At 41.0% G+C, this 26,856-nt stretch overlaps 1 protein-coding gene across 1 annotated transcript in view; it reads right to left on the bottom strand.

Annotated features, from left to right (window-relative positions):
* UXS1 (UDP-glucuronate decarboxylase 1) overlaps positions 1-24,719 on the bottom strand; it is a 63,523-nt gene extending 38,804 nt beyond the window's left edge. The window contains exons 1-5 of the mRNA XM_037376974.1: positions 24,502-24,719; positions 10,708-10,735; positions 8,092-8,140; positions 5,919-5,962; positions 1,874-1,934 (exon numbers count right to left, since the gene is read on the bottom strand). Coding sequence (XP_037232871.1) covers positions 1,874-1,934; positions 5,919-5,962; positions 8,092-8,140; positions 10,708-10,735; positions 24,502-24,598 — 279 coding nt within the window. The 5' untranslated portion in view covers positions 24,599-24,719. The remainder of the gene's footprint in view (positions 1-1,873; positions 1,935-5,918; positions 5,963-8,091; positions 8,141-10,707; positions 10,736-24,501) is intronic.
* Between the last annotated feature and the right edge of the window lie 2,137 nt (positions 24,720-26,856).

Genomic DNA, 26,856 nt, shown 5'->3' with positions numbered 1-26,856 from the left:
ACCTGAGTTCTTCTGAATGAAAGAGTATCTAGTCTCAGCTGAAATACCACCCTTACTGGCAATCACCTCCGAATAGATGCAGTACAATAAAAAAATAATTGCTAGAACTGTTGTCTGGTCAGGTCAGTGCTGTGGGTATCTCCAGGCTGGAACTGGAGACTGCATTCAGAGAAAAAACTAAAATAATCAGAATACAGAATGGATTCTAGGAAAAGACACAGTATCAACAAAATATGAAGCAAATAATCTACCAAAGTTCACTTGGCTCATGAATTCTTGAGAAATTTCCAAGTGTCATCCAAGGTCTACATGAGTCCTTTATTCACTGACCTCTGCTACTCAGAAGCACACAGATTATAATTTCCTGTAGGATTATGACAGCAGCATCGTAACAGAATGGAACTGCCCACGTGGGCAAGAGGCGTGTGAACGTCCACCTGAGTTTGCACTGAACTAGTCCCCAACCATGACAGACAAGAAATGAATGAACAACTCCCTCATCCTTTTGGCCAGCTTTCTCTTCAGTAATTTAAACTCTACAAAACAAGTGGACGCCAAAGAACTATTCAGCTCCAGGTCTACAGAAAACAGTTCTATGCCAATGACTTGCCATGTCTGTTGAAGCAATAGATTTCAACAAAATATCCAGTGTCTTTCAGTGGCAAGGTCTAATACTAAGAGCACCCTATCCAATTAACAGCTTGTACTAAATACTTTTCCTGAAAGCACCTTCTCACTTATACAGAAAAAACATTACACTAAGATAACTTTGCTACCCTTGCACATATGTGCATGTGATTCAGGAATTTTTAGAATTAAGCCTCTCTCTGCTATTTTGCTTAGCTTATCTTCCGTATTCAACAAGGGAACAGGGAGCCTACAAGTTTATTTCCTTCAGACTGTCATAAAAAAATGACAAAGTAACATTGCAGAAGTAAACTAATTTGACAACACACAATGTTTTGCAATAGCAATGAAAACCATTGTCTAACAACACAGTAAAAATAAAACTTCTTTTTGTTTGCACTCTCTCAGTGTTTTTCTTAAATTTTGAAGTCAAAGCAAAAGAGAACACCAGATACATTAGGCACTTTAGCAGGGATCTGACCCAGAGTTTACTCTCTACTACAGAGGCAGAAGTCCATACTCTATATTTACACATCAAGTAGCTATACTTTCTCTGCCTCTTCAGAGCATGGAGACATTGTTTTTCCCTAGGACAAACAGAAACAAGGAAAAATTTAGGATGCAGCTAACTTCAAAAGTGTTTTCAGATAAAACTGTAACACTGACGTTGCAGCACAATTCACTGAGTTTAAGAATGCCTTGAACAACTACTTGTCCTGACTTAACCTGTTCTCCTCTTGTATCCTAAAATGCCTATGATGCTTCAAAATACCAGAAAAAACAGAAGAGATGAACATTCCCTCAGTCTAATTACTGGTCCCTCTTAACAGTGCTGCAGAGCAGCTGCTTTTCTAGCCTTATGATTAGATTTTGTCCAATTTGGGTACACAAGCTTTCTGTCAAGATGTGCTTAAAAAGTTTCCCAGTCTTTGCAAGTTTAAGCTATCTGGGAGCACACAAAAAGATCGTTTGGCAATGCAGTCCTGAGATGTCACAAGAAGAGAACAGCAGCTTATCTGGCAAGTCAAACCTCCAAACCAGAGCCCAAGTCTATTATCCATATGCTGAGTTTGAGAACATCAGCACGAAGTGAAGCACTCTTCTAAACCCTATGCAGCACATACAACACCCAAGGCAATTTACTTTATTCCTGCTCATGTCTTTAATTAATCCTACAAGACTGATTTATATTCCACAGAATTTTTTTATATTTCCCCCAAAAAACCCCGAGTAAATACCAACTTACCAGGATTCTTTTACGATCCTTTTCTGATAAAAATTTCACTGGTGGGTACTTCTGGGTGAAGCTACAGAACATTTCAAAACAAAGAAGAAAAACTACGTAAGTTTCAGCTTTGTTTCTTCTTTCATGTATCCGTCTTTGCAATATCAAAAACTACTTTGACAACCTCCCATTCTAAAAGTTCTGCCAAGGGTACCACCTTTAGTCCTATTTTCTGAAGAAGGATCTGGGCCAACATGAGAAAATGCCTATGCTTTGTAAAAGCACTGTGAGAAATATCAAAATTATCTCTAAAAGGTGCTTTTAAAATTTCTGCTTAACTGATTTTATAGAATTAATCACTTCTATCTCTTGAGAGCTGAAGTGGTGCCAAGCATGACATCACAAGAGAATAAAACAATAAAACACAAGCTGCAATCGGACTTTTTTTAAAACTTTAAAAAACAAGCAACCTTTTTAAAAGTTCTGGAAAAGAAAACAAGTTGTGTTGACTTAGCACACTGACTTCAAACACTTCTCCTTGAAGTTTCAATGTGAGGCTTACAACACAAAGTTTTAATTCTCCTTAAAGTTTCACAGTAATCAATGTAAAGTTTACTATCAGAATGTCAAAAACACTCTAAGATACTTCAGATTCTTACCAGAGACCTATACAGTATAAAAACAGATTAATCTAATTTGCTTCTCAGAAATAGACTGCCATTGTTCTGATGATCTTCAAGCTACTTTCACTTCAATTTTTTTGCACCTTCTTCTTTACAGGAACTTAATCAAAACTAAAACATCCTAAAATAAAGTTATGTGACATATGAATCTTAGGTATTCTCTCAAGCTTTTGATGCTTGGAATCTTATATCATTTAACGAACATGGAATTATATCATTTCTTTCTCCCCCCACTGGCAGGCATTACATAGACAGCAATGAACTCTTCCGAATTCTATTTTACTTCGGTAATGAGTACCGTAGTCTTCACAGTATTTTAATAGCTCAGGTTTTTCTTAACTAAGTATCAGTGTGACACTGGACAGAAATCAAACTATGGTTACTCTTCTCCTCCAGTAAGTCCATATGCTAGGGATGCAACTGGACGTAGCATGCAGGAGCATGCATATATGCCAAGAGTTCACACTGAACTACGTTTCCATCTACTCGCAGATAGACTCTGACTGAACTGACCCTACACCTCTGATCTTGAAGCGCTTCCTCTGCTTGTAACCTGCAGTACTGGCTCAACAGGAATTCTTTGGAGGCAAAGCACAGATGCTTCTGTACTTGTGTCAACTTTTTGTCCCAGAGTGAAAGCCGTTTTCAGTTTCCTGGATAGGGGAAATACAGCAGCAGAATCTTCCAATGTTACCCATACAGGAAGACTGAAATAAGCTACCTGCACTTGCCTTATTATCACTACATGGGTCACTAAAAGTAACCCTATTTCTTTGATTAAGCTGAAGCAATGAGAAACAGCAGTGCATATGTATAATTCAGACATGTAAAGCACAGCCTTGCTGTGAGAGAAAGGCAAATCCACTAATCACAAGAGGTTTTCTGGAGTTTAAACAGAAGTGCCAAATAACTTGATGCAAGGTAGAAGTCAGTCCCCTCCACTTTTAAGACCACTATTTTAAGGTCACATTAACCCAGCACAAAGTCATACAGCTGCCAAAGGGACCTCCCAACCATTTTTGCTCTTTGCATTATACCAGCACTAGCTTAGAGGCAGTGCACGGGAGTCTAGAATTGATCCAGACGAATGTTCATCTTTTGGCAGCAACGTTCAGTTTATCTTGACCTAATGCTTGCTTTGATGACTACACTGCAATGCTTTTGCTGTGCAAATTATTAATAAAAGCTTTCCAACTTTAGCTTCATTTAAACAATCTCATCATGAGACTAGCATTAAGGAATTCTTGTCTTTCCTGCTTCCCAAAAGCATGACAATGGCTTGCTTTCAGGTTTTATCAGCTTATGAGGTAAAAAAACCACTGACACTAGCCAGTAAGCTTTGCAAGCAGGATCAGCCTTCAGACATCTGACAGTGATTAGTTACTTACTGTCACTTTACACAGACATAAAATTCAAAAATTATTTGCAACAACCCACATGCATTTGAACCAGAAGAGGTAAATGGCTACACTATTCAAAAAAACCCAACAACAACAGAGGCACATATTTTGATATGGGCCATAAGAGCCCATAAGCCCACATTTTATGAAAGTAGAATTCCCAGACTGGCTCACAAGGAGTTAAAGAAATATTTTCCTTCTCCTTATTATTAGACATTTGAAACAAGACTCATCAATACACTGTAAACACTACTCAAAAAGAAAAGAGCATTTAGATGGCTCCTGGGAGAAGTTTTAACCTAATGGTTCCACCCAACAACTCATTGCTCATTTGGAAAAATAAACAATTATTAAAAAGAGAGAGAATCATGATAACTCCCACAAAGGTCCTCTGTGAATGGCAGAAGAAAATACCTAAATTGCCAACAACTGAAGCTGAAGATACACTGGGCTATCAATGAAGATTAAATAAGTCAGCTGAACAGAGGCAGTACATCAAAAATTTCATTTTAATATAAAATCTTTACAATGTAATTTGACCATTACAGTTGGTACGGTAGTATCACATGATGCAGCCTACAGTTCGTTTCATGTTGTCAATACACAGTCTAGCTTGATCCACGAAGGTCACATTCACATTAAGAGATGAGCAATCGGATCAGTATTCTCACTGAAATAAATTGCATGTGGCAGTTCACTGAACCTTTCAAATCAATTGTAAAAAACCCCAGAACTGACAACTTTTTTAAAAAAAAAAAATCTCCCCTCCCCCCCTTTTTTTGTTTTACAGCACAGGAGGGGTGGGAGGAGGAGGGGCAACTGCTCACTGGCAAGACAAAATTCAAAACACCAAAACACTGCAGGTGTTGAGCATACCTCTCACCAAAAGCAATGGGATTCTGCTCTCTTCTCCAGAGAAATAGCACACAACTACCAGTATGCCACACGTAACCATCCAGGCTTACTGGTACTGCTTGGGTAAGCCCAGACTTGGCCCTTTGTAATGCAGCATTCTCACCTAGCTGTTTGCTTGGGACATCAACAGTGCCACCTCTGAAACTGTATCGTCAAAAGCAGCAGTGTCCTTGTCAGAGCTGACAATACCCACCCCTACTCCAGACTTTAGTTTGTGATGAAAAGTGTCTGCTCATGAGGACACTCGGAAGAAGTGACCTGGCAAAAGGCAACCATGCTTGGGAGCAAGGGAGTTATTTGCAAAGAGAGATGAAATGCCCAGCTTCCCCATCCAGCCTAACATCAACACTTAAGTGGTTCTGCCAACATGAAAGTGAGGAAACTATGTTGCAGGGTAGACACAAGCAGCCAGGGACAAATGGATCAGGCTTGGATTTTATCTCTTTCTTTTTAAAGAACTATGTCAATTTCAGGTGCTTGAGGAACTACAGCATGTTTACTATCTGCAGCTCATCAAAAAGCTTGTCTGCTTTTCCTCAATTGCATCATCCAGTTTAATCCAAGATAACACATTCCCTTACCAATCTTGAGAGGAGTGAGCCTGTTGGGCTCATCCAAACCATGTGCACAGACCAAGGTTCAGAAGCAAATCACTGTACGCTAGCTGGACCATGGTAACTGATGACAACCGTGGGAAATACGTGGTAAAGCGTATTTTCAGTCTCAAAGTTGAAATGAGTATGTTTTAGCACACACCTGGGCTGGTTACTATACCATAGTAATCTGTTTACCAGCTGGACTCCAATGAGCAAATTCCTCCATTGCTCCATAAGATTTGAACTTTACAAAATTCCAGCACTCTCAGTTTACTTTAGTGGGATTAAATAACATGAATACCTTAAGCATTAATGTCTTCAAGCATTCAAGGCCCCATCCTCACTTAGATACAATAAAAATCCAAAGGTACTGAGGCCAAACATTTCTCTCAAGCCTACGACTACAGAATTGACTGCTACAGAACAGAAACTGTGCATTTTAACTGCTTTCCAGATTTAGGTAAAGACTTACCTTTTTTCTAGATCTTTGATTTTCTCCCTTAGAGGTGCAACAGCCTAAAATGAAGGAATGGTATTTAATCTTTGAATAGAACAAGATTCACATCACAAAACATGCATACAGGAAGTTACTTCAAAGCAAAAATCATGGCAGCCTCCTATGAAGACTTCACTGAAGACACTCCAAGAACCCTGCATCTTAAAGCAAGCTTTATTGTCAAAAAAGCCTTGAACACTTTTCAGCACAAATCAGATCACCTAGTATAGAGAAATCCCTTAGCTTATCACTGAAAATAAAACATCAAGGCTATAAGTACCACAGCCTTGTTGAGAAGAACATCCCATGTTATGACTCCTATTTGATAAATCGAAGTAACAAACAAGTGACTTGTCTGAGGTTGTCAAAGGCAATAACAGCACAACAGGACAGTCAGTAAAGCCTCAACTATTTAAATGGACAGCAGATGCACATACTTAAGAGTACACAGACACAGCAACAGAAGCATTAGCTCCAGTGCCAAGGCTATAATTCTCTCAGAACATGATATGCGAATGTAAAGAAACATCAAGTTTAAAAATCTAAGATACATTTCACATCATGATCTGAGGGTATATTTAGGCTTTTAAAAAAATATTAGAAGGAAATCTGTTTAAAAAATACAGCTCACCTACCAAGACTTCTGTTTGCATTTTCACTACTTTGAAACAAGAGAATCACTTAAGTCTGCATCAGTTTCAGGTTCTTTATCACAAGACCCAAATATCTAGCAGTCCAGCCAAATTTCAACAAGTCCCTGAACTCCTGTTTTTAAGTTTAACAAAACCTTGTCACAAAATTTACCATCTAAGGCCATATATAAGTTGAAAGCTATCAGAGGGTTATCACTTGAAATGGTACTATATAGCAACACAACACCAGCCACCATTAATTTGTTTTGTACAAATACTGCTGATTACAGCTAGAAAATTTGGGAACTTCATTGACTGAAATAAGCTGCATAGTCATGTTAAAAGGAAATACAGTATTGTCATTTATATTCATTAAATATCTAGCTCTGTGGAGCAGCAAATAGTTCTTGAAGCAGTTTTACTTATTCTGATAGGTCAAGATACTGTACTAGTAATGCTTTAGAAACAAGATCCAGAAATGCTCAACTTCTCAGTCCTTACGCTAACTCTGACCTACTCATTGAATTTCAAGTGTTTGACCATTCTTAAACAACTGGGATTTTCAGAATGCTTGTCGCAATATCTACCAGAATTGAAAAAAAAAGAAAAAAAAAAGAAAAAAAAGAGGAATGCAAGACACTAAGAACACAATCTTCCCACTGATTTTAAGCAATTTCAGGGGGCTTCTCGCTGTGTCCAGAGGAAAAACTGCTAAGTAAACCTGTTGGAATACAAGACACTAGGCAGACAGACTACACTAGTACAGTCACAGACACCTACACAAGGAGTAGATGGTATTGACCTCAAAGACTCTTGTATTTATTAAATTCTTTATTTTATTGTTATTAGATTGGAAGTCTAAAAACATCCTGAGAAAGGTCTGTTGCACACACTCTTAACATTTCACAAAAAACTGAGGTTGAAATGGAAATTCAGAGGTATTGGTACAGAAGTTCAGAAGCACTGGTGTGTTCAAAACCCATGTCCACTACAGAAATTGCTAGGACTTGTGCTTAAAGCACTAGTACTGCACACCATCCCAAATGATGAACACAGCTACCACTGCTCATTAATTAAGAGCAAAACAAAGCATTTTGGGGAAGTTTCAAATTTCTTATAAAACACTTACATATATGTAACATTTTATAAAGGTGATACAGGAAAAGAATGTGTATATCCTTCATTCGGCAACAAAAATGCAGTTCTCAGGAGGACCCTACCACAGTCTCTGCAGCAAATAAGCCAGAAGAGCTATTACTTTCAAGAAAGGTTTAAAGGAAATAAAGTAAAAAGATGAGTTGCCGATCTATGTTAGAAACTCCTATATTAGATCCTATGTTAGAAACACTATAGTGAAGAACAGTTCAAAAACTTGTGTACAGACACAAATACAATGCTTTGAATAGTTTTAGTGGAATGGAAAATAATGAGATAGAACTAAATACACCCTTTCAGTATGAAATGAGTGAAATGCGAGTCCTCAAAACGTAACAGACTACAACTATTAGCAAACCAACCTCCTCTATTTTACTTTCCACCTTCTGATCCCCATTTTCTTGAAGAGACCTGTTGGCAAGAAGAGAAAAAACATAATCTATACCTAAACAACAGTTGCTCCACAGAACCTGCATCATGCGTTTCTTGTTAAAACACTATCTTCAAAGCACCCCAAGCTAGTATTATTTCAAAAACATACTCAGAGCATATGAAAGTGGATGGTCCCATTCCCACGGAAATCAGCTAGCCCTCGTCACTAACTTTGGCAGAAACTGAACCAAGCCCACAAGAAAGATTAACAACAATAAAAATGACATTAATTTTACAGAGAAAATTAACTTCATTGTAGAAAAGTGTCTAATCACTACACTGTAGCTGTAGTATCAATCAAAAAGAGAGGACTAATGTATCTAGTTTTGACTTTGAACTTCTCCAAACCCAAGGGAAAAAAACCTCTTCTACTGAAAGTTGTCTTAAGCGACCACATAATGGGCAATATTGACTTCTGACACAAATGCTACTCTTGTGAAATGAAGCCAAGAATTAAGGACGTCAAGGTAACTTGTGAAAACAGAGTACTGTCTAAGAAGCTGGTGTCTTGCACAAATCTGTGTAGTCTTATTTAGCATCTAATTGTGTAAAGTACCTTGATCAGTTGTGTTCATTCCTTGAGTAAACTTCTACAAGCACAGAATACATATACAATTTTCCTTAGATTCGTAATTCTTTTTTTCAATTAAACCTTCTGAAAGGGGAATTATTTATCTTTCAGTAATAATTTTTTGCATACTAGAGGATTCATGGGTATCCAACATAAAATAGAGTTATTTCAAATAAAACAGAGCTCCTTTACTTGAGACCTGAAGTCATTACACCCAGGGAAACAGAAGATCCTTTCTTAAGCAGATATACATATGCCACACAGTTAGAAGTTAGAGCAATGATTCCTTTCATATCCCTCTGTATAATTCTTACTAAAAAGTCAGTTCAAAGAAGCAGAATCAAAAATATTATTGATCAGATTAGCTTTTGTTGTATCAGTAAAGAGTGCAATAAGTTCCTACACTAAGACACACTGACCCTGAACCACCTTTTCAGAACTAATTGTAATTTACTGTAATAGTGGCAAATAAAATCCCTTTGGTTAATACAGCACAAAACAATAGTAAGTAATTCCTGTGAATTCTTCAGATGATTTCCCAAATAACAGAAATTGTAAAAAAGCTCTGCAAACGATCTGTGGAATACATAGCCTTTCCCCTCTGCTAAATGAGCAAAGAAAATTTGGAAAACCCCTCAAAAATGGTTCCTACTATTGTTTATTCACAAATCCTGGAACCTAAGGACTGGCACTCTGCAGTTTAGCTTTTAATGAGCTCTTCCTCCTAACAAAGACAATCTTATTGGCTGAGGACTAACATCAGACATTCAGAAATAAAGCCTTCCCCTATAGCTCTGTAAGAGACACCTCAAATAAGAAGTCAGATGCAGCTAATAGTAGAAGTTGCAAGGACACCTTATCAAGGAATGAACACACTGGATCCCCATGTCCACCTGCCCTCCTCAAACCCCTCTCTGAGGTTCTTGACTTCCTTCAGAAATGCTCAGCTGCCATAGTTTGCTGGTCACGATAACGTGGTAATCTAAATGATATCTCCATCTGGAAGCCAGGCTGCTCAGCAGCTGTTTGCCTAACAGCTGAACACTTTGTGGCAAGGGTGGGAAACTCCAAGAGGAGTAAAATGGACAGCTTGGGACAGGAACAAATCCCAGGATAAGCTGCCCTGGGTGAATCAGAGCCCAGAAGAAATTGAGCATTTCTCTTACTTTGCTTCAAACTTTCTTTACACTGTGCTGCTAAGATTGGCAACAGACTATCGAACTCCTTTACCAGCAAAACTACATGGTGAAATATTTTGTCCTCTATGCAAAAAGACTTAGTTGTAAGGAACAGACTGTCTCCATATTCTCTTCACTTTCTTTTTCAGCCTCATCTTCCTGGTGCATTTTCCCAAAGGACAAACACTCACATGCAAGCAGAGGTGCTTTAAAAATCCACATTTTGCATGCGCGTGCTATGCCTTCCTATTTCTAAGGGCAAAAATTCTAGCAGACAGTGCAGGATTTATTTTGCTTTTCAGCAGTTAAAAAACATCAAATTCCCTCCCTGTTAATTGTGGAGGAGCAAAAAACCTCAAAACCACATTTCTAATTCTAGGTATAGAAACTTACTTATGGCAAATAGTGGAGAATCTGCTGCTCTTCAATGTTTATGCCTGTATTGTCACTCAGTCAGATCTGTACTGAGGAAAAGTAGAATCCAATCTTATGTGCCCAGCTATGCTAACCAATTTCCCCAAAATCCAAAATAGTGAGATGCGTTTGTGTAAAAAAAGGAAGATGCTGAAGTGTAAGATCCTGGGTGAGATTTGCAGTAGACATGCAACCCTTTTTGAGACTGAACACTTTATATTTAAAAAATGACATCAGCTGCTTAGCAACCATCCAAACAACAGTGTGAGCAGTTACTGTTCTGTCTGCTCCCTACCTGATATACAGTGATATGTGCTGATGTGAAAAGGTAAGCTAATTTTACTTCAGATAAGAATATTCAATAAAAAAATTAGATACATTACCTCATATGGACAAAGTTTCCCCATACAGCTAGAAAATAAGAAGAGAGAGAACATTACAGTCTCATGTATCAGTACATTAAGTAATTTTCCTACAATCACCAGAAGGAATTTAAAACAATGTTAAATAGCTTAATCACAAATTGCCTAAAGTTTCACACATGATATATACACACACCCCCAAGTGACTAGAACACTGTTTAAGAGTATGGCAGGAATTCTGATAAAATTACACCAGACTATAAAAAAAATTAGGAAAATACAGTAATTAAATAAAAAAGGACCAGACTTACTGCAGTGCACACCAGTAAATGAGCAGATACACTTATTATCCCCACACTACATTACATAAACAAACTGTACAAGGATTCTGTGAACTACCATTTGTCACTGCACACAGATTAAACAAACCACAACTCTGGACTTAGTAGGGATACTGGAAAAAATGGCAAGAGCAAGACAGGAGTCCTGCAGACCTGAGCCACACAAATTGGGAACTGCAGACTGACATGAGTAAAAAGACTGGCCACCAACAGGTGATAGCTGAACCATTCCAAAGAGATGCCACAAGAGACCTGCATTAAAGGTAGCAAGTACTTGTGCACATATGCGTTCTCTCTCTAAACACACGTATATTGTGATGCAGACACAACATACACCTAAGCAATATAACCAAATGCCTCACTAAGCAAACAAAGCTCATTATTACACTTTGTATGGATAAAAGTTTTACGGAAGACAAACTGCAGTACAAAACAGCACAGTGAACATGTATCAGCTGTGTTCACAAAAAGATTCAGCTGCCCAATTTATTTCCTACTAGAAAAAAAAATATCTGAAACTGTTCAGGGTTTAAGTGATTACACAAAAACTATCAGAACACGGATTTTCCTTTTAACTTTCAACTAGAACACAGAATGTAGTTTGAAGTGAAAAACCAAGGAGCCGTAAACCAGGCTACACACAGAGCTAACAACTTCAGGCTGTCAAGACAAACGAGGTTAATACGGAACAGTTACGTAAGGGACTCTGCAATAAGCAACACAGGAAATATATCCCCAGTATCTCCAGAAAATCATTCTGCAATTGCTCTTTAACAGACAAGGCTCAACCTAAGGATCCAACTCCTACCGGATCTTAAGAAGGAGTAGCACCCTATATGCAATATTAACATACACACAGAAAGCTTCTGAAGTGTCCTGAGCTTTTGTAAGCTGCGTTTCAGGTCTCAAGTAGCAGCTAACGAAGTATTTTGCTTACATTCAGGCTTTGCACATACATTTTCATGATTATTACTTACTGATCTCAAGCAGACAATGTGGTGTTACAGAAACAAGAAAAAAAAAAAAAAAATGTGGCTACAGGCACATTCCAGGCAAGAGAAGAAAGGAAGCATACTCAATAAAGAGGCGTAGGGAGGATGTGAGTGAGGATACAGTAACGCTGTTGCTGCTAGGACGGCAAAGCTACTGCACTTTTTTTAACTACTAAGTGCTGATCAGTAATTCAAAGAGTAAGTCAAATTAATCCACGACAGACTACCAGGCAAACTGTAGGAGGGCACTGTGATACCTGTGGTGTATCATAAAACCTCTGTTGTCTTCTGGGGAAAAAGATACAGGAAGCTTTATATTAGAACAGAATATCAATAAAATCCAACTGAATTAAAAAAACCACTGTGGATTTTATGTTAATTAGATACAGTAAATTCTCTGGGGGAAAAAAGGATACAGTGTTGAGCACGAGGTGAAATTCAAGTTATTTACCCTCTGGCTAGGATTTTAGAATTATTTATGATAACATTAATGGAAAAACACTTTTTTTTTTTTAGTGAATGATGACCAACTGGTAACTACAGGTACAGAATTCTCAAGTTACATATTACTCTGCTATACTTAAAATCAGTTATTTTTCTGGGCTACAGAAACCTATACAAATAACGTAATGTATTGTTTACACAGTGGCAGGAAACATCTGGGCTTAGTTCGTGAAGCATGAATCCCTTTAAAAAAAAAAAAGAGTTGCCAGCTGCACCACAAATACCACCCTGCCAGTTCTGTTGCAAAGACAGTGTAGCTACATTGCATACAAGAAACTTCCTAAAGTTTCCTAAAGTCTTCCTAAAGAAAACACGTTAATTGTGTGTGTTCAGCGTCCACAGCAGGGAAGGGGAGCTCAGAAAGCCATTTGTGTATTTCCAGAAACACTATGCTTGATATCCCAGTTCTGTAGGAATAAATGACCTTCCATTAAACTTTTAGGAAATGTATTTTTGTACATTGAAGGGAAAAAAAAAAAAAAAAAGAAACTGCAAAACTAACCACGTAGGAAATACCACACAGAGGGATCTGAAGAACCCTAAAGTCAGTCTTGCATGGAGGGAGGTGCCACAGAAACGTGCTTGAGCATACTGCCCTTACAAAGGATTCTGAATGCACAATTCTAAGGAGGATCTCTTTGGCTACTGTGTGTTCATATACAGCTTACGTTCAAGGCTGAAGGGATCAGAGGTAAGGTTTTGCACTACAACGGAATTAAGGCTTTGTTGGTTTTTTTTCTAAATTAATATCACAACTGTTTATATAACGGACTTACACAGCTGCAGAACCAGCAGTATAACTATGGCTTACAGAGGACTTCCTTGACTTGTTGCAACCTTGTCCTAAAGGTTATGTCAAGATGAGTTTGACATTCAGGCAAGAATGTGGAAACATATTAAGGCAAGTGAGTCCAAATACACATGCAGAATGATGCAGATATACAAGCTTAAATCCAAGATGAAAACTCTCATGGGCACCATAAAACCCCTTGACAGGCCCACCAAGTTCAAGCACCAAAAGCTGCAGATAGTAGATGGTTAAAAAAAACCTTCTATACCAGCAAGAAGGCAGGTAAGAATCAGGCACTACATGCAAATCCAGTTTTCAAAAGTATCAGGCTCCTAACAGACCCAATCTGAGCAAATGCACCTCACTGTAAAAGCCAATCTTAAAAATATACAATTAAAAAAAATGCCAACTCTAAAGCCAAATCTCTTAAGCCAAGAGGTATTCATCCAGGATAACAGTCCTATGCCAGTTCTCAAACCTTAGAGATTCAACACCCTCACACCCCACAGCCACACACAGTAAATACTCTATGAAAAACTTCTATTCATCAAACCAGAGCACATTCATGGCCAGAAAGTCTACCTGCCAGCTACTGAAACTCTATCCAAGGGAAGAATTCATGATTAATTGGATTAGACAGACAGGAGCATGACTTGTAACCAAACAGTTAAGACACTCACCTACAAGAGAAAAGAAACAGAGATTCTGCTTATTTTCTCAAAGACTATTTGTAAACCTCACCTACAGACTGATTAAAGTGATAATAAATTGCCATTAGGAAGAGATCAGAACATCTGGATTGTTCCGAGATGCATGAAAACCTGGATTAATGGCCTGTAAGTGTAAGGTATAGTCCCATTTTTACTTTTATCTGTTCTGGGATGTTTTCCCCTCTCTGCATCCCTTCCATAAAATAATGACAGCAGTAATTTTTATTGCAGTGTTTTTGCAAGGATTAATTGCAAGTGCCGTGAAGATTAAAAATACATTAGAGGCATTAATCACTCCCACAGCCATTGCACTTTAAAGCGACAGCTTCCAACAAAGAGGAATGACATGACTTAGATGAAGCAATAAAGAGCTGTACTTCTAGAAAAGAGAAGATCTGTTTCTTAAAGCCTTAATCACAGTATTGTTCACTCAGGGTTTTCAGAAAACCCCAATCCTCTTTGTTTGGTTTGTTTTTTAACCCTCCGGCCTCTAAGAGATAAAGCTGTAACCATTTGGCAAGCACAGCGTTACAGTAAAATTGTTGTGGATTTCCAACACTTCTCAAAACTGCCTTAAACAAAAGCCAGTCAGTCACAGCTGAATACAGAATGGTTTTCTTTCTACTGAATACACTTATATTCCTGGAAATTTAAGGGTTTGATTATTCTTTCTAGAGAAGACCCTTTCTGAAATTGTGGCAGATGCAGCGTAGTACAATGACCAGGCTACTTTGAGCAAAGGAATATTCCAAGAGCTATCCTTTGGGTACAAACCAGCTCTGCTTACATGCAGTAAAAAAAAACAAACACAAAATCCGTTAAGTCACACTTGAAAAAGTACAGCAGAATTTGCAAGCAATTTGCTGTTGAGCATGCACTATTAAATGGACATTTCCCTATCTACTGTAGTCATACTTCTAGCTCTGACCAGCTGTACTTCAACAGCAAGCAAGAGTTATTCTTCCAGATCCTCAGAATATAGGAACAGAATGTACATTTCCACCTGAATATCCTTTGAGTTTGTCATCTCCAATAATTCGTAGGTTTCTGTAAAACACAGATTACTACTCTGAGAACCTTGCATGCCTTAATTAACCCCCATCCACAACAGGCTAGGAAACCAGAAAAATAACAGACAATCTGAACATGGGGAAAAAACAGAATCTCAAAGAAGTCTGCGCCTTCACCCCAGGATGATCCCTCCTCTCCAGGTCTCTCTAAATAACATCAAAATCAAGTCATTTACCATTACTGCCTTGTGACAGTCATTACTCATAATCCAAAATTATTAGTGACAATATTATTTTATCATCACATGCATTTTAAAATGGATGTTTTAAAAAGCAAGACCATCATACGTATAGAGATCCAACTGTACAAAAACCAGATGTAATCTCTTTCAAAACCATTTTCTTTCCCAATGGCTTTGTTTGCATTTTCAAGACACTCAATTAAAGAAACTTTTACACAAACTTTTGTCTGACTGAGCTGAAAACACAGGACTTTTCCCCTTTACTGCCCTCCTTATAACCTCTGCTCCTCAGAATAAGAGTACAAGATGATGTTCATCTCAAACAGATCTCACCATAAACAGACATGAGCATGCAGGAACAACATGAACTAATATACGGTTGTAACTTGAACATCTACAGCAAAATCGTTAAGGTCTGAATGTCCAGAGTTAATTGCTTCAGCCAAACTTCCTATTTCAGAGACATGCAATGTCATTCAAAAGAGTTTTTTTCCCCTTAAATATGACCTCCATAGTCACTCAGCAGCTTCAGTCTACCACCAGAAATAAGTTTTTTGTCTCTAGAGGAAAAGTTTACAAAAAGGATTAAGTAGGCAAAAGGAGCTCCTAAAATGCTTATTTTTACAGATGCATTAAAGTCTTACTTTAATTCTTTTGCAGATCTCAATTAGATATATAATAATGTAAAGAAAACTATAATTTACTTCAGGAAACTTATTTCCCACACAATGTCCTTGTCACTAAACTGGAGAGATACGAGTTTGATGGATGGACTACTCAGTGCATAAGGAACTGGCTGGGTGGCCATATCCAAAGGATTGTGGTCAATGGCTCAATGTCCAAAGGGAGATCAGTAAAAAGTGGTCTCTCAGGGGTCTGTACTAGGACCTGTACTGCTCAGTATCTTTATTAATGACACACTGTGATTGAGCGCACCCTCAGCAAGTTTGCAGATGATACTGAGCTGAGCAGTGCCACTGACGGCAGGGATGCCACCCAGAGGGACCCTGACAGCTTACAGAGCAGGCAAATATGAACTTCATGAAGTTCAACAAGGCCAAGTGCAAGATCCTGCACCTGGGTCAGGCAATCACCACTATCAATATAGACTGGGTTACCAATGGATTGAGAGCAGCCCTGAGGAGGACTTGGGGGTACTGGTGCAGGAAAAGTTGGATGTGAGCCAGCACTGGGCAAAAAGCCCAGAAAGCCAACGGTATCCTGGGCTGCATCAAAAGAAATGTGGGCAGCAGGTCAAGGGAGGTGATTCCACCCGTCTACTGTGCTCTCATGAGACCCCACCTGCAGTACTCTATTCAGCTCTGGGGCCCCCAGCATAAGAAGGATCAGCTTGCTGGAGCGGGTCCAGAGGAGAGCCACAAAAATTATCAGAGGGCTGGAGCACCTCTCCTACGAAGACAGGCTTAGAGAGTTGGGGTTGCTCAGTCTGAAGAAAAGGCTCCAGGGAGACCTTACTGTGGCCTTTCAGTACTTAAAGGGGGCATGTAAGAATGATGAAGATAAAATTTTTACTACATCCTGTAGTGGCAGGAAAAGGGGGAATGGTTTTAACCTGAAAGAGAGTAGGTTTAAATAAGATACAAGGAAGCAATTATTTATTATGAGCGGTGAAACACTGGAACAGGTTGCCCAGAGAAGTGAGTTCCCCATCCCTGGAAGCATTCAAGGTCAGGTTGGATAGGGCTCTGAGCAACCTGATCTTGTGAAAGATGTTTGGGCCCATGGCAAGGGGACTGCTCTAAATGACTTTTAAAGGTCCCTTCCAACGCAAACCACAAACCATTCTTTGATTTTGCCAATGCATTTCAAACTGCATTTCACAGTCTAGATTCCATAATAATAAAAAACCCTCAATTGTATCCTATCTGTAATTCCAGTTTGTTAATTTGCTTTAGAAAATCATTATACTGATGAGAGTATGTTGCAAAATTAGTGGAGATAACATACAATTACTTATCATAACTTTGTGTTACAGAACGTCACCTTCCGTACAATAATTTGAACATTAAAAAAATTCGAAAAAAATATCTACTTCTCTGGTATGTTGATATGGATTTCTATATGGCAAGTAGTTCTTTCTGTTGTATCTCCTAAACTGACTTCTTGTTCAACAGTAGAGTTCCTGCCCCAAATAAAAGACAGCAGATAACAACTGTAGCTTTTCCCACGTGTGAAGTACCCTAGATACCAGGATACAGGGTTTTCTGAAGTGGAAGATGCTCTCTCTTCAACTTGGGTAACATGACTACTCTATGTCAATCCCTCAGCTAGTCATCACCCAGCAAAACAAAAGCAATATAGTCACCAAGACCTTTTCTGTATCTCCTCTTAAAGAACACATACTGAAACTTTGGCAAACAAATACACTTCTACAGCTATGAGATATCACATTATGCCATTTTTATTTCTTTACAGGGGTTAACAAAGCTTCGTACTGGATGGGAAGCTAACCATGAATCCTTATTTTAACAGTTCAGTTAGCATCATCACTTCATGACTGAATTCTATTCTTCGTTTCCCTGATGGCAAATTCTTTCCAACTCTTCTGTTAAGTCTTTTTTCCAGTTCTATGTTCAGTGTTTCTACTCCTTCCTGTCTCATACCTTTAGCATATAATTCTTTACCACTACTCACCCACTTTTGTCTACGCTTTGTATTTTGACAGAAGTGAAGGTAACACACTCCAACTGTCAGTTATTACAAACAGAAAAAAAAATCCAGAATTTACAACAAAAAATAAGAACACACATAACTCATCACAGTTATGGAGTTCCAAAGAGGAACTTTCACTTTTCCTGACCACCTATATTTGAGTGTGCTTGGACATCATAAAATGTTCTAGCTTTGAATTTACTGTCTTGAAACAACAAAGGGGTTTGCAAATACATTGACTGCCTACAAAAGGTTTGAATTCCCAAGGGAGACAACAGAAGGACTTTCAGCTATACCTAACTGGAGTACTAAGTAATAACTGCATTCTGAATTGGATTAAAATTATTTTGGCAATGTGAAAGCTAAGCAATCTAAACTGCTAACATCTCTGTGTCCCCTTTTCACTTAGTCATAGAGAAAGAACTGAAAACCCTAAGTGTCTTTTCTTAAACAGCAGCAGATGATGGAAAATACTCTATGGAATTACCTCTATCTCCACATAAATCTGATCTACATAATTCAAAAATGTACAAAAATTGTTAGAAAAGCATTTTCTCCCCTTGCTTTAATGCAACATGACAGGTTAAAGAAACCAGCAGAAACCTTCTAAGCCAACAGACCTGTATATGCTGCTGTTAGGGCCACACACCTCCCTGTTTCAAGTGAAGGAAAAAAGAAACCAGCAGAACTATTACCTCAACAACTAGAATACATCGTATGCAGTTTTAAAAATCATGACTTCTCCAATCTAGATGGCAGTGCTGTTTTTTCAAATTACTTAAAAAAAAAAAAAGGGGGGGGGGGGCGTTTGCACGGGGGAGCACCTGCACAGGGGCATTGTCATCTTTAATTTAGCTCTTGACCTTCCCTTTGTTTCCCAGACATGGCTAGCAAAATAGTGGGACATTTTTCAAGAAACTCAGGGAGGCACAGAATATTCCACACTCCCAAGACAATGATGATACAGCAGCATGCACGTCAAACCCCAGAAACTGAGCAGTCAACCAAGGTAACATGACTCAAATCAGGGTCAATTACTTTCAGCATTTTAAGTTTGTTTACTGCCAAGATTGTTTGCAGCAGACTCGCAGCATGCTCCAATGGTCAGCACTGTAACTGAAACAAACTCACTTCTCCCAGTTGCCTTTTACAAACCTCTTCAGATGGTGCAGCAACCCCCACCTCTCCCTCCCTAGCGTCCACAAATGAGAAGTTGAAAACTACCAGTTTCAACTAAACTCTGCTTTGGTCAAACAACCTTACATAAAAGAAACAATCAATATAAATGATAAGGAAACATCTCCTCTTTGCAAAAAAAACAGAGGAAATAAGATGAAAGTTCAAAGAGCGTTTGCCCTTGAGTGGAATAATGACAGGACCACCTCCTGTGGCCCATGCCACAGAACAGGTAAATACTAAGGTAAAATATTAAAAGCCAAATACTAAACACAAAAATTAAATGGAGATAAACTGGGAACAGTAAGGGTGAATTTCTCTAGGACGCCAAAAAATTGGTTTAAAACATCATGGCTAGCAAAGCAGCGTTGGGAGTCCATCTATTCCCGATACACTCAACTGAAGCATGAACCAATTTTCATAAGCTACACAGCCATGGCTAGTTGGAAGCCTGGTGAGCAGGGAACTGGAAGCTGTTGAAGACAGTAAACGTATTTGCATAAAGCCACAGATGAAAGGCAGCTCTGCAGGACATGAAGCTAGCAAACAAATGTTTTTGGTTCTTTTCATGAAGAATCCATGGCATGCTGACACAAAAAGCAGGCGAGCCTGATGGCACATCAGACCATTTCTAACTCTTCCATGGTCAGTCAATCCTGTTGTCTAGTTGTAAAACAGCTGGGGAACGAAGATTTGTGGTATTCTCCACAGCAGTGCTGAACAATTTTCAGAGAACTAGCCTGAAGCAATAGGAGACACCACAAACTCACAGCTACTTTTCTATTATGAAAAGTGAAAGTAAAAGCTTACAGAACGCAACAGTAAGAGAATTTAACCTTTGTTTTGAACACCTGCAAGACAAGTAACATACAAGGGGCTGGTAAGATTCAAACCAAAAAGCATAGTCACACCTTGATATTTTGAGAAAAAGTGTATGACATTCTTCCTAGCTGATGTAAATCTGACAAAAATACAGCTAACCTTGTAAAACAAAGGATAACAAACTATGGAAACTAACAATGCTGGGAGAAGACAAGCCACTATACTGCAGGATGTACTTCTCTCCCATCATTTTGACATTTTAAGTTGTTTCAGTAGCTCTGCTGTAAATTATCGTATAAAGGTAACGAGAGCTTAAGCTTCGATCTCATGACAGCACCTTAGTGATCCCTCTTTTTTCCCCCTTGGAAAAGGAACGAGGGAACTGACATACTTCCTGAGAACTATGTGAGCTACAAATGAGCAGAGAACTGTTCTACCTCACCAGAAATAGAGCTCTCAACTTTATTTTCATGAAGAACGTGCAACTTCCTTGTTACAAAAATACAGCAGCAGATTATTTACATTAGCATCAAGTTTAAAGCAAACCATGCAGATTGATGAGCTCTAGTCTTCAAATCATGGCTACAAGATTTTACAGGGTATTTCCAACAACTTAAATAAGGTTCTGTTTCTACAAAGACCTCACTGAAGGATTCCATATAAAGCTGAATAAACATTTAAAACTTCAGAGGGAGTAAGTTTAAGGTGTCTAATGTATCAACATACCAAGCCGCGAACAGGTGGGCTCTTTAAAAAGAAAACTCTCGGCTTGCATGTAAGTTATTCATACTGCGGTGACACTGCATTTATATTTTTTTAACAGCATCTATTTCATTGCTTGCTGTCTTATGATCTGTCTACGTTTCTCATTATAGACAACAAAAATCAATTAAACCCACTTCACTTTTGTTTATAATCACCTCATGCTCTTAAGCTGTCATTTCACAACAGCTTCAAGATGATGCAAGTGCAGACCATGACTGAAAAGATTTGTTTCAGTTCACCCACACATGCTCCCTTGCTTCTTTGCTTAGTGCTTGCACTCCTGTACTATCTTGCTGTGTATTAAATCAGAGAAAAGTTGTAGCAGATTTTGTCCCTTTAAAAGGGCAATGAAAATTCAACCTTCCCACTATATGTAGTGCAGTACAGCCACGCAATGTCCACAGAAGGAGACAGCACTGCAAGTGAATCAACTAAGCCAATTCTGAAAATTTTTTTTTAAAAATATATTGAGTAGCATTTATCAGACCACAGTGTGATTCAGACAGCTCACTAGCTGCACTATCTCCAGATCTGTCACTTGGGCAATGGGGAACAAAACCATCCCTTTCACCTACAGCCTACAGATAAGTAGTTTAACTGTTCACTTCAGTTTTTCCAGGGAACTGTTGCTTAAGTTACTGCAGCTTTTAACTGCCTGCTGCATAGAAATGTTCCTTTTGGGTTCTATTTTTATATACACAAACTATGCATAGCACACTGTTTAAAGTGAAAAATTTTTTATTTTTTTTTATTTAAAAGAAAATAGATTTACAGGAATGAGACATCAAATATTAATTAATTCAAACCCCGAAGTAAAGTAAGGATCCTTCTTATGCTAAGTGCCACTAGGGAAACCAGTGAAGTCCATAAAAAGGTGTTCTAGGTATCTTTAACACAATCCTGGCTGTGCACCTCATATCACAGCGGTACTTTGACTAAAGTCAAAAAGACTCTTCAGGTGAGACACTAACTGCAGACCTGCAAATGATGGCAATGCTGCCAACAGCACTCCCAGCTGCCTGTTTCAACACTGCAATGCCTCCTCAGCTGGGCCAAAACAGCTGTCTGAATTAACACCCGTACTGCCAAATGGTTATAACCTGAAAAGATCATCATCATCCAGACCAGTTCCTTTACCTGGTGTATACCACAGAAATTTCAGCTCTTGTACATGGTGGATGCTGGCAGGAAATGGGAGATGGGGAGCAGGGATGTCTAAGCCAGCTGAGCCATCCAACACCTTGTGCTGTGAAACTACCAAGAAAGCCACTCAATCAATGACTCTTAAGAGTGAGATGGCAGAGAGCCTTCCAACCCACTGTAATAAGCTTTTCCTCTAGTTTGCAAACTCTCACAGAGAAGTTCATCAGGCACATTTGTAACAAATTTGCATTCAAAAGCAGAAGCTTTTTTATGAAGTAAGACACTTTTCAAAAAGATACTCTCTAAACAGTCTCTCTGAGTTTCACATACAAACTGACAAAATGGCACTGTCAAAAATGTCCTATCTCCTAGTTCATAAAAAAATAATGTACTTGCCAAGAATTTCATTCCCTGTAACACAGCATGCTCCAAATCTGACTCCCCATGTACAAATGTTGAATGCCAATTCAAGGAAAGGAGGTGCACAGCCTGAAAACACTTAGTCATTTGGAGAGTACTTAAGAAAGAAGGAATGTAAGAAGTGCCAGCACGTACACCTACGCCAGCAGCTCAGTTTTCTCAGATTCTATGCTATTTTAGTCTGGCATTATCTAACTGCAACCAGAGCACAGTGATGATTCAGTAATATTGCAAGTACGCTTTTAGGATAGGGGATTGGGATCACAATCACTTTCATAGAAAAGAAAACAAAAAACAGTCTCGCTAGAATCTATTAGATCAGTGGTCTGCTAGCATATCATACTATATTGAAGACACCAGAGACATAATTAACAATTCCACTATTTTTGACCACTAGTCAAAAGATTGAAAAGGACAGCAACCTGACATGTTAGACATGCAAAAAAATTACTCCCATCAGACACCAACCTATTCCTTTTTCAAGCTACTTTTTGCCACACTGATCTGCAGTCCCTGTCCTGCCCCATTTTCTCTGAATCCAAAAGAACAACCAGAAACAAGCGGTGAGAAGACTTCTAAGACTTACAGCCCAGCCAGCAAAAAACATATGGCAGTTCTTCCCTTCCTTAAGACTAGCTTTTACTCACAAAGCTAGAAAGCAAACACCAGCTACTGTCCATAGAATCTAAAGTCCCAATGACCATGTCAATTGCCACTCAACTCCAGTGTTTTCACAGCAGCCTATTGATTTTGTTTTCAAAACTAAGTATCTTTTTTGACAAAAGATCAAGCCTTTTCAAAATAAGAACAGACATTAAGCTGTCCCTGCTTCAGTATGTTGGGACCTGAAGTCACTTGGATAAACAAACTGTCCTAAGAGCCAGAGCTGGCACACAACTTCAACAATAACAGCAGTAATGAAGTCCTGCAAAATACAGTAACATATGGTAGTAAAGGGAATTCTTATGTCATGGTTCTGGGGTAGGAAACACCACCCCTTCTGCCAAATTACTTGAGCTGTAGCTTTCCACCCTCCCAACCACAAAGGGAGAATACAAATCCGATGCTCCCACCCATCCCCGAAGCTAGCTCACCTATATGTGTTTTGAAGCACCAAGAGAATCACTGGTCCCTAGCTAAGCTGACACGGCATCAAAGATCCTTCCTCATGATATGCCATCTACATAAAGTCTCCCTAAGCCTAAAACCAAAACAGGTGGACATAAAGTAAAGTGAATACAAAAAATGCAACAGAAAAATCTGGACGAGAAAGGGCAGAGCGCTGACAGGACAGCGTTATAAAACTGAAGCCATAAACATCCCTGTCAGTGGTTATTCTAAGATTTTCCCAAACACCTCTCTGCCTCTCTTCAGGCTCTTAAGACTCCAGCTACGTGCTGAGCTAATAAACAAACAATCCAACATTTATTTAACCCTAAAGGCCGTCGGAGGATTTTACAGAAACCAGACACGACGCCCGCCCTGGAAAACTTCCCCACAGGCTCGCCTCACGCAGCCCCCAGGTTAAGATCAAGGCGGACAAAGAGCGGTCTGAGGCGGCTGCGGAAACACTCACTCCTTGAGCCACGTCTCCCTCCCACGGCTCCCCCTCGGCCTCCCTGCCCAGGCGGCCCACCCCACCCCACCGCCCAGGCAGCACGCCCGCCCGCCGGCTCCGCTTCACGCCCGGGGCTCGGCCCGAAGGCCGGCCGCCTGCCGCACGGCGCCGCCGGGCCCCGAGACACGCTTCCCGCGGGGCACCGAGGGGAAGCGCGGCCGCCTGCCCCCGGAGGAAGCCGCCCGCGGCGGGCGCCCCCAAGGCCGCCGAGGGGACATGGGGTGTCCCCCCCGCAAGCTCTCGGGGCGGGGCAAGGGGAAGATGCCCCACGGGCACCCCCGGCACGGCCCGCCCGGTCCCAGCGGCGGCCCCGCGGGCCCCTCCGCCACGGCCTACCCGGCTGCCCGCCGGACTTGGGAAAGTTTCAGCAGGGAGGGGAGAGGGAGGAAGCCCCCAGCCCCGCTGCCCAGAGACGCGGGGGAGACCCCTTCCCCGCCGCGGCAGGAGCAGCAACCGGGCAGCGCAACGGGGCGCGGGAGGAACTGCTGCCGCCGCCGCCACCGCCAGCTCCTCCTCCTCCTTCCTGCCGGCGGCGGAGGGCACGGGGGACCGGGGGCGCGCGGGCAACGAACGGCCGGACCGGAGCCGCCCCCACCCCCGCTCACTCACAGGCGACATAGGCGACGAAGGCGAGCCCCATGAGCAGCTTCATCCTCCTCCGGTTGATGGCGGTCAACAGGCGCAGCAGCGGCCCCTTGCTCACCATGCCCAGCGGCAGCGGCACGCAGCGCCGGGCGCCTGCACGGCCGGCCACGCCACCGGGCTCGCGCGCGCGCGGCCACCCACCGCTCGGCTGCGCTCGGCTCCCCCCCCGGGCACCGCCCGCGCAGGCGCAGCAGCGCCGCCCGCCCGCTCGCTCCCCGCCCCCGCTGTGGATGCGGGCGGCGGCCGAACGGCGGCCGGAGCGGTGGCGGCGCAGCGTGGCGCATGCGCGGGGCCCTTCCCGCCTCCGGGGCGGGGGGGCTGCAGTGAGGCGAGGCCAGACCAGGCGCGGCCGTGGTGCCGCGGGGTCCGTCCGTCCGTCCGTCCTTCCTCGCTAACGAACGCCGGGCTCTTGGCTAGAGTCGCCCGCCTCCCACACAGCGTGCCAGAGGAAAAGGGAGGGCGGGCCCGGGCCCATGCCTCGCCATGCCCCTAGCCCAGCCTTTCAGGTTGCGTCAGCATTGGTGGTCTTGGTCACCTGTCGCCTCCCGCCGTGGTGGGCCTTGGTGACCTGCCGGACGGACACGGGCACAGCATTGACAAAAAGTGTGTCACGCCATCTTCTTTAGTGCCCGGTATTTTGCAAGTACCGTTTGCCCCATCCCAAATGAGCTTTGCATATCTGCACACATTATCTTTGCTATGGCAAATGATAAATCTGTGATTTTTTTTTTCCCCCAAAGTACTAGTTGATGAATTTGCCTGTGTTTAGGATAATGAGATTGCAGTTACCTTAAAATGTTCTACATTTCTACTGCAGCTTCCATCTGAGGTCCTTGTGGCCTGCTGGAAACTGCAGGTTTGTATTTGCCTGGAACGGTAGGCACCTTCCTCACATGTCAAAACATGTTCCCCTTCAAGTAAAATGCACCCATTTAATCTGAAGAGAAATCTTCCTTCACAACCCAACCTTCCCCTTTGGTATGGCCTTCACGCAGTTTCTGAGAGAGATTCTTTCTCACACTCGTCTCCCACAGGAGAAATCTGCAAGAACAAGTGTTATCGAATTAAATGACTAGATTTGATCATTTAGTTTTCTTATAGAAATACAGCTTGTTTATATCAAAGAAACTATGACCTCAGTCCAAGAGACCCACACAGTTAGCCAGAGTTAACGCTTCCTTATTGTGAGGAGTGGTCAGTCAAATGGGTGAGTTTTGGAGGGCTAAGTGCAGTAAAATGCTGTTTGGAGTGATTAAGAATATCCTCCTCCAGCCCAGAAAGTCAAAGTGACTTTAGTCAGGAAACCTTGACAATTGAAATTTCCTCACTCCTAACCCTGTCCTTTGATTATAAAGCCACTCCTTTCCTCTTGACTTTTGTTTCCTTTGATTTGTATTTTATATACTTTTACTTGCCTGTTAATTCCACTGCTTCTAGCTCTGTGGAGAAAAGGGAATGAAAATATCACCATTTAAAACACAATCTAGCATCATATTCATCTGCGTAGTAATCACTCAGGTAGTAAGGGTTTTATACCGGGAGTAAATTTGGCCATCAAAAAGCTACAGCTGAACAGTACTACATGAAAGCTAGAGAATTTTACAGGAGTATTATTCCCTCCCTGCACCTCAAACTGCTATTGTTTCCAGTCAGAATTTTCCATAATGGTGTCTGCGTGCACAATACCAATTCCACAAGCCATTAGCAGTAGGCAAGACACTTTTAATAGTTGCCCTGCCCTAAGCTAGGCTGCACAATCCATGATTTGATCAAGCTGCCTACGTTAAGCACCTTGCTTGGCACCATGCTCAGTGTTCAGACAAATTTGGCTGCAGAAACATGTTGAGACGGGCTGCAATCTGCAAAGATGGGAAAAGGAGAGCAAAGGAGCAGGATACTTTATGGAGCTTCATGGTGGAGGAGACTGGAACCATGTGGTAAGCAGCCTGACCGTGCTTTCTACAAGGCCAGCTCTTTGTCACGCATGACACCAGGGCCAGCTCTGTCCACGCTGTTCTCCAAGTTAGCCAGAACATGTCTGACTTCACCACAGGGGGGTGAGCGTTAAGTCCATCATATCTCAACTATAACTATAGGCACGTACCTTTTCAGGACTACATAGTTCTCCAGGCATGTGATGGCCAGCAGTGGGGACACTTATTTCAGGATACAGCTGGTCACATTCACAACCTTGTGCAAAGGACTGGCACCAATAGCAGGAGTTCTGGTATGCAGTGCCTGCTAAATGTGCCAAGAGAAAGGCTGAGGGATGATACAGTTTTGAGTGCTGACTCTTAGGAGTGCGCTACAGACCAGGAA

The sequence above is a fragment of the Falco rusticolus genome, chromosome 2 (genome assembly GCF_015220075.1).
Source record: "Falco rusticolus isolate bFalRus1 chromosome 2, bFalRus1.pri, whole genome shotgun sequence".
NCBI lineage: Eukaryota > Metazoa > Chordata > Aves > Falconiformes > Falconidae > Falco > Falco rusticolus.
This window is presented reverse-complemented; position numbering and strand designations above follow the sequence as displayed.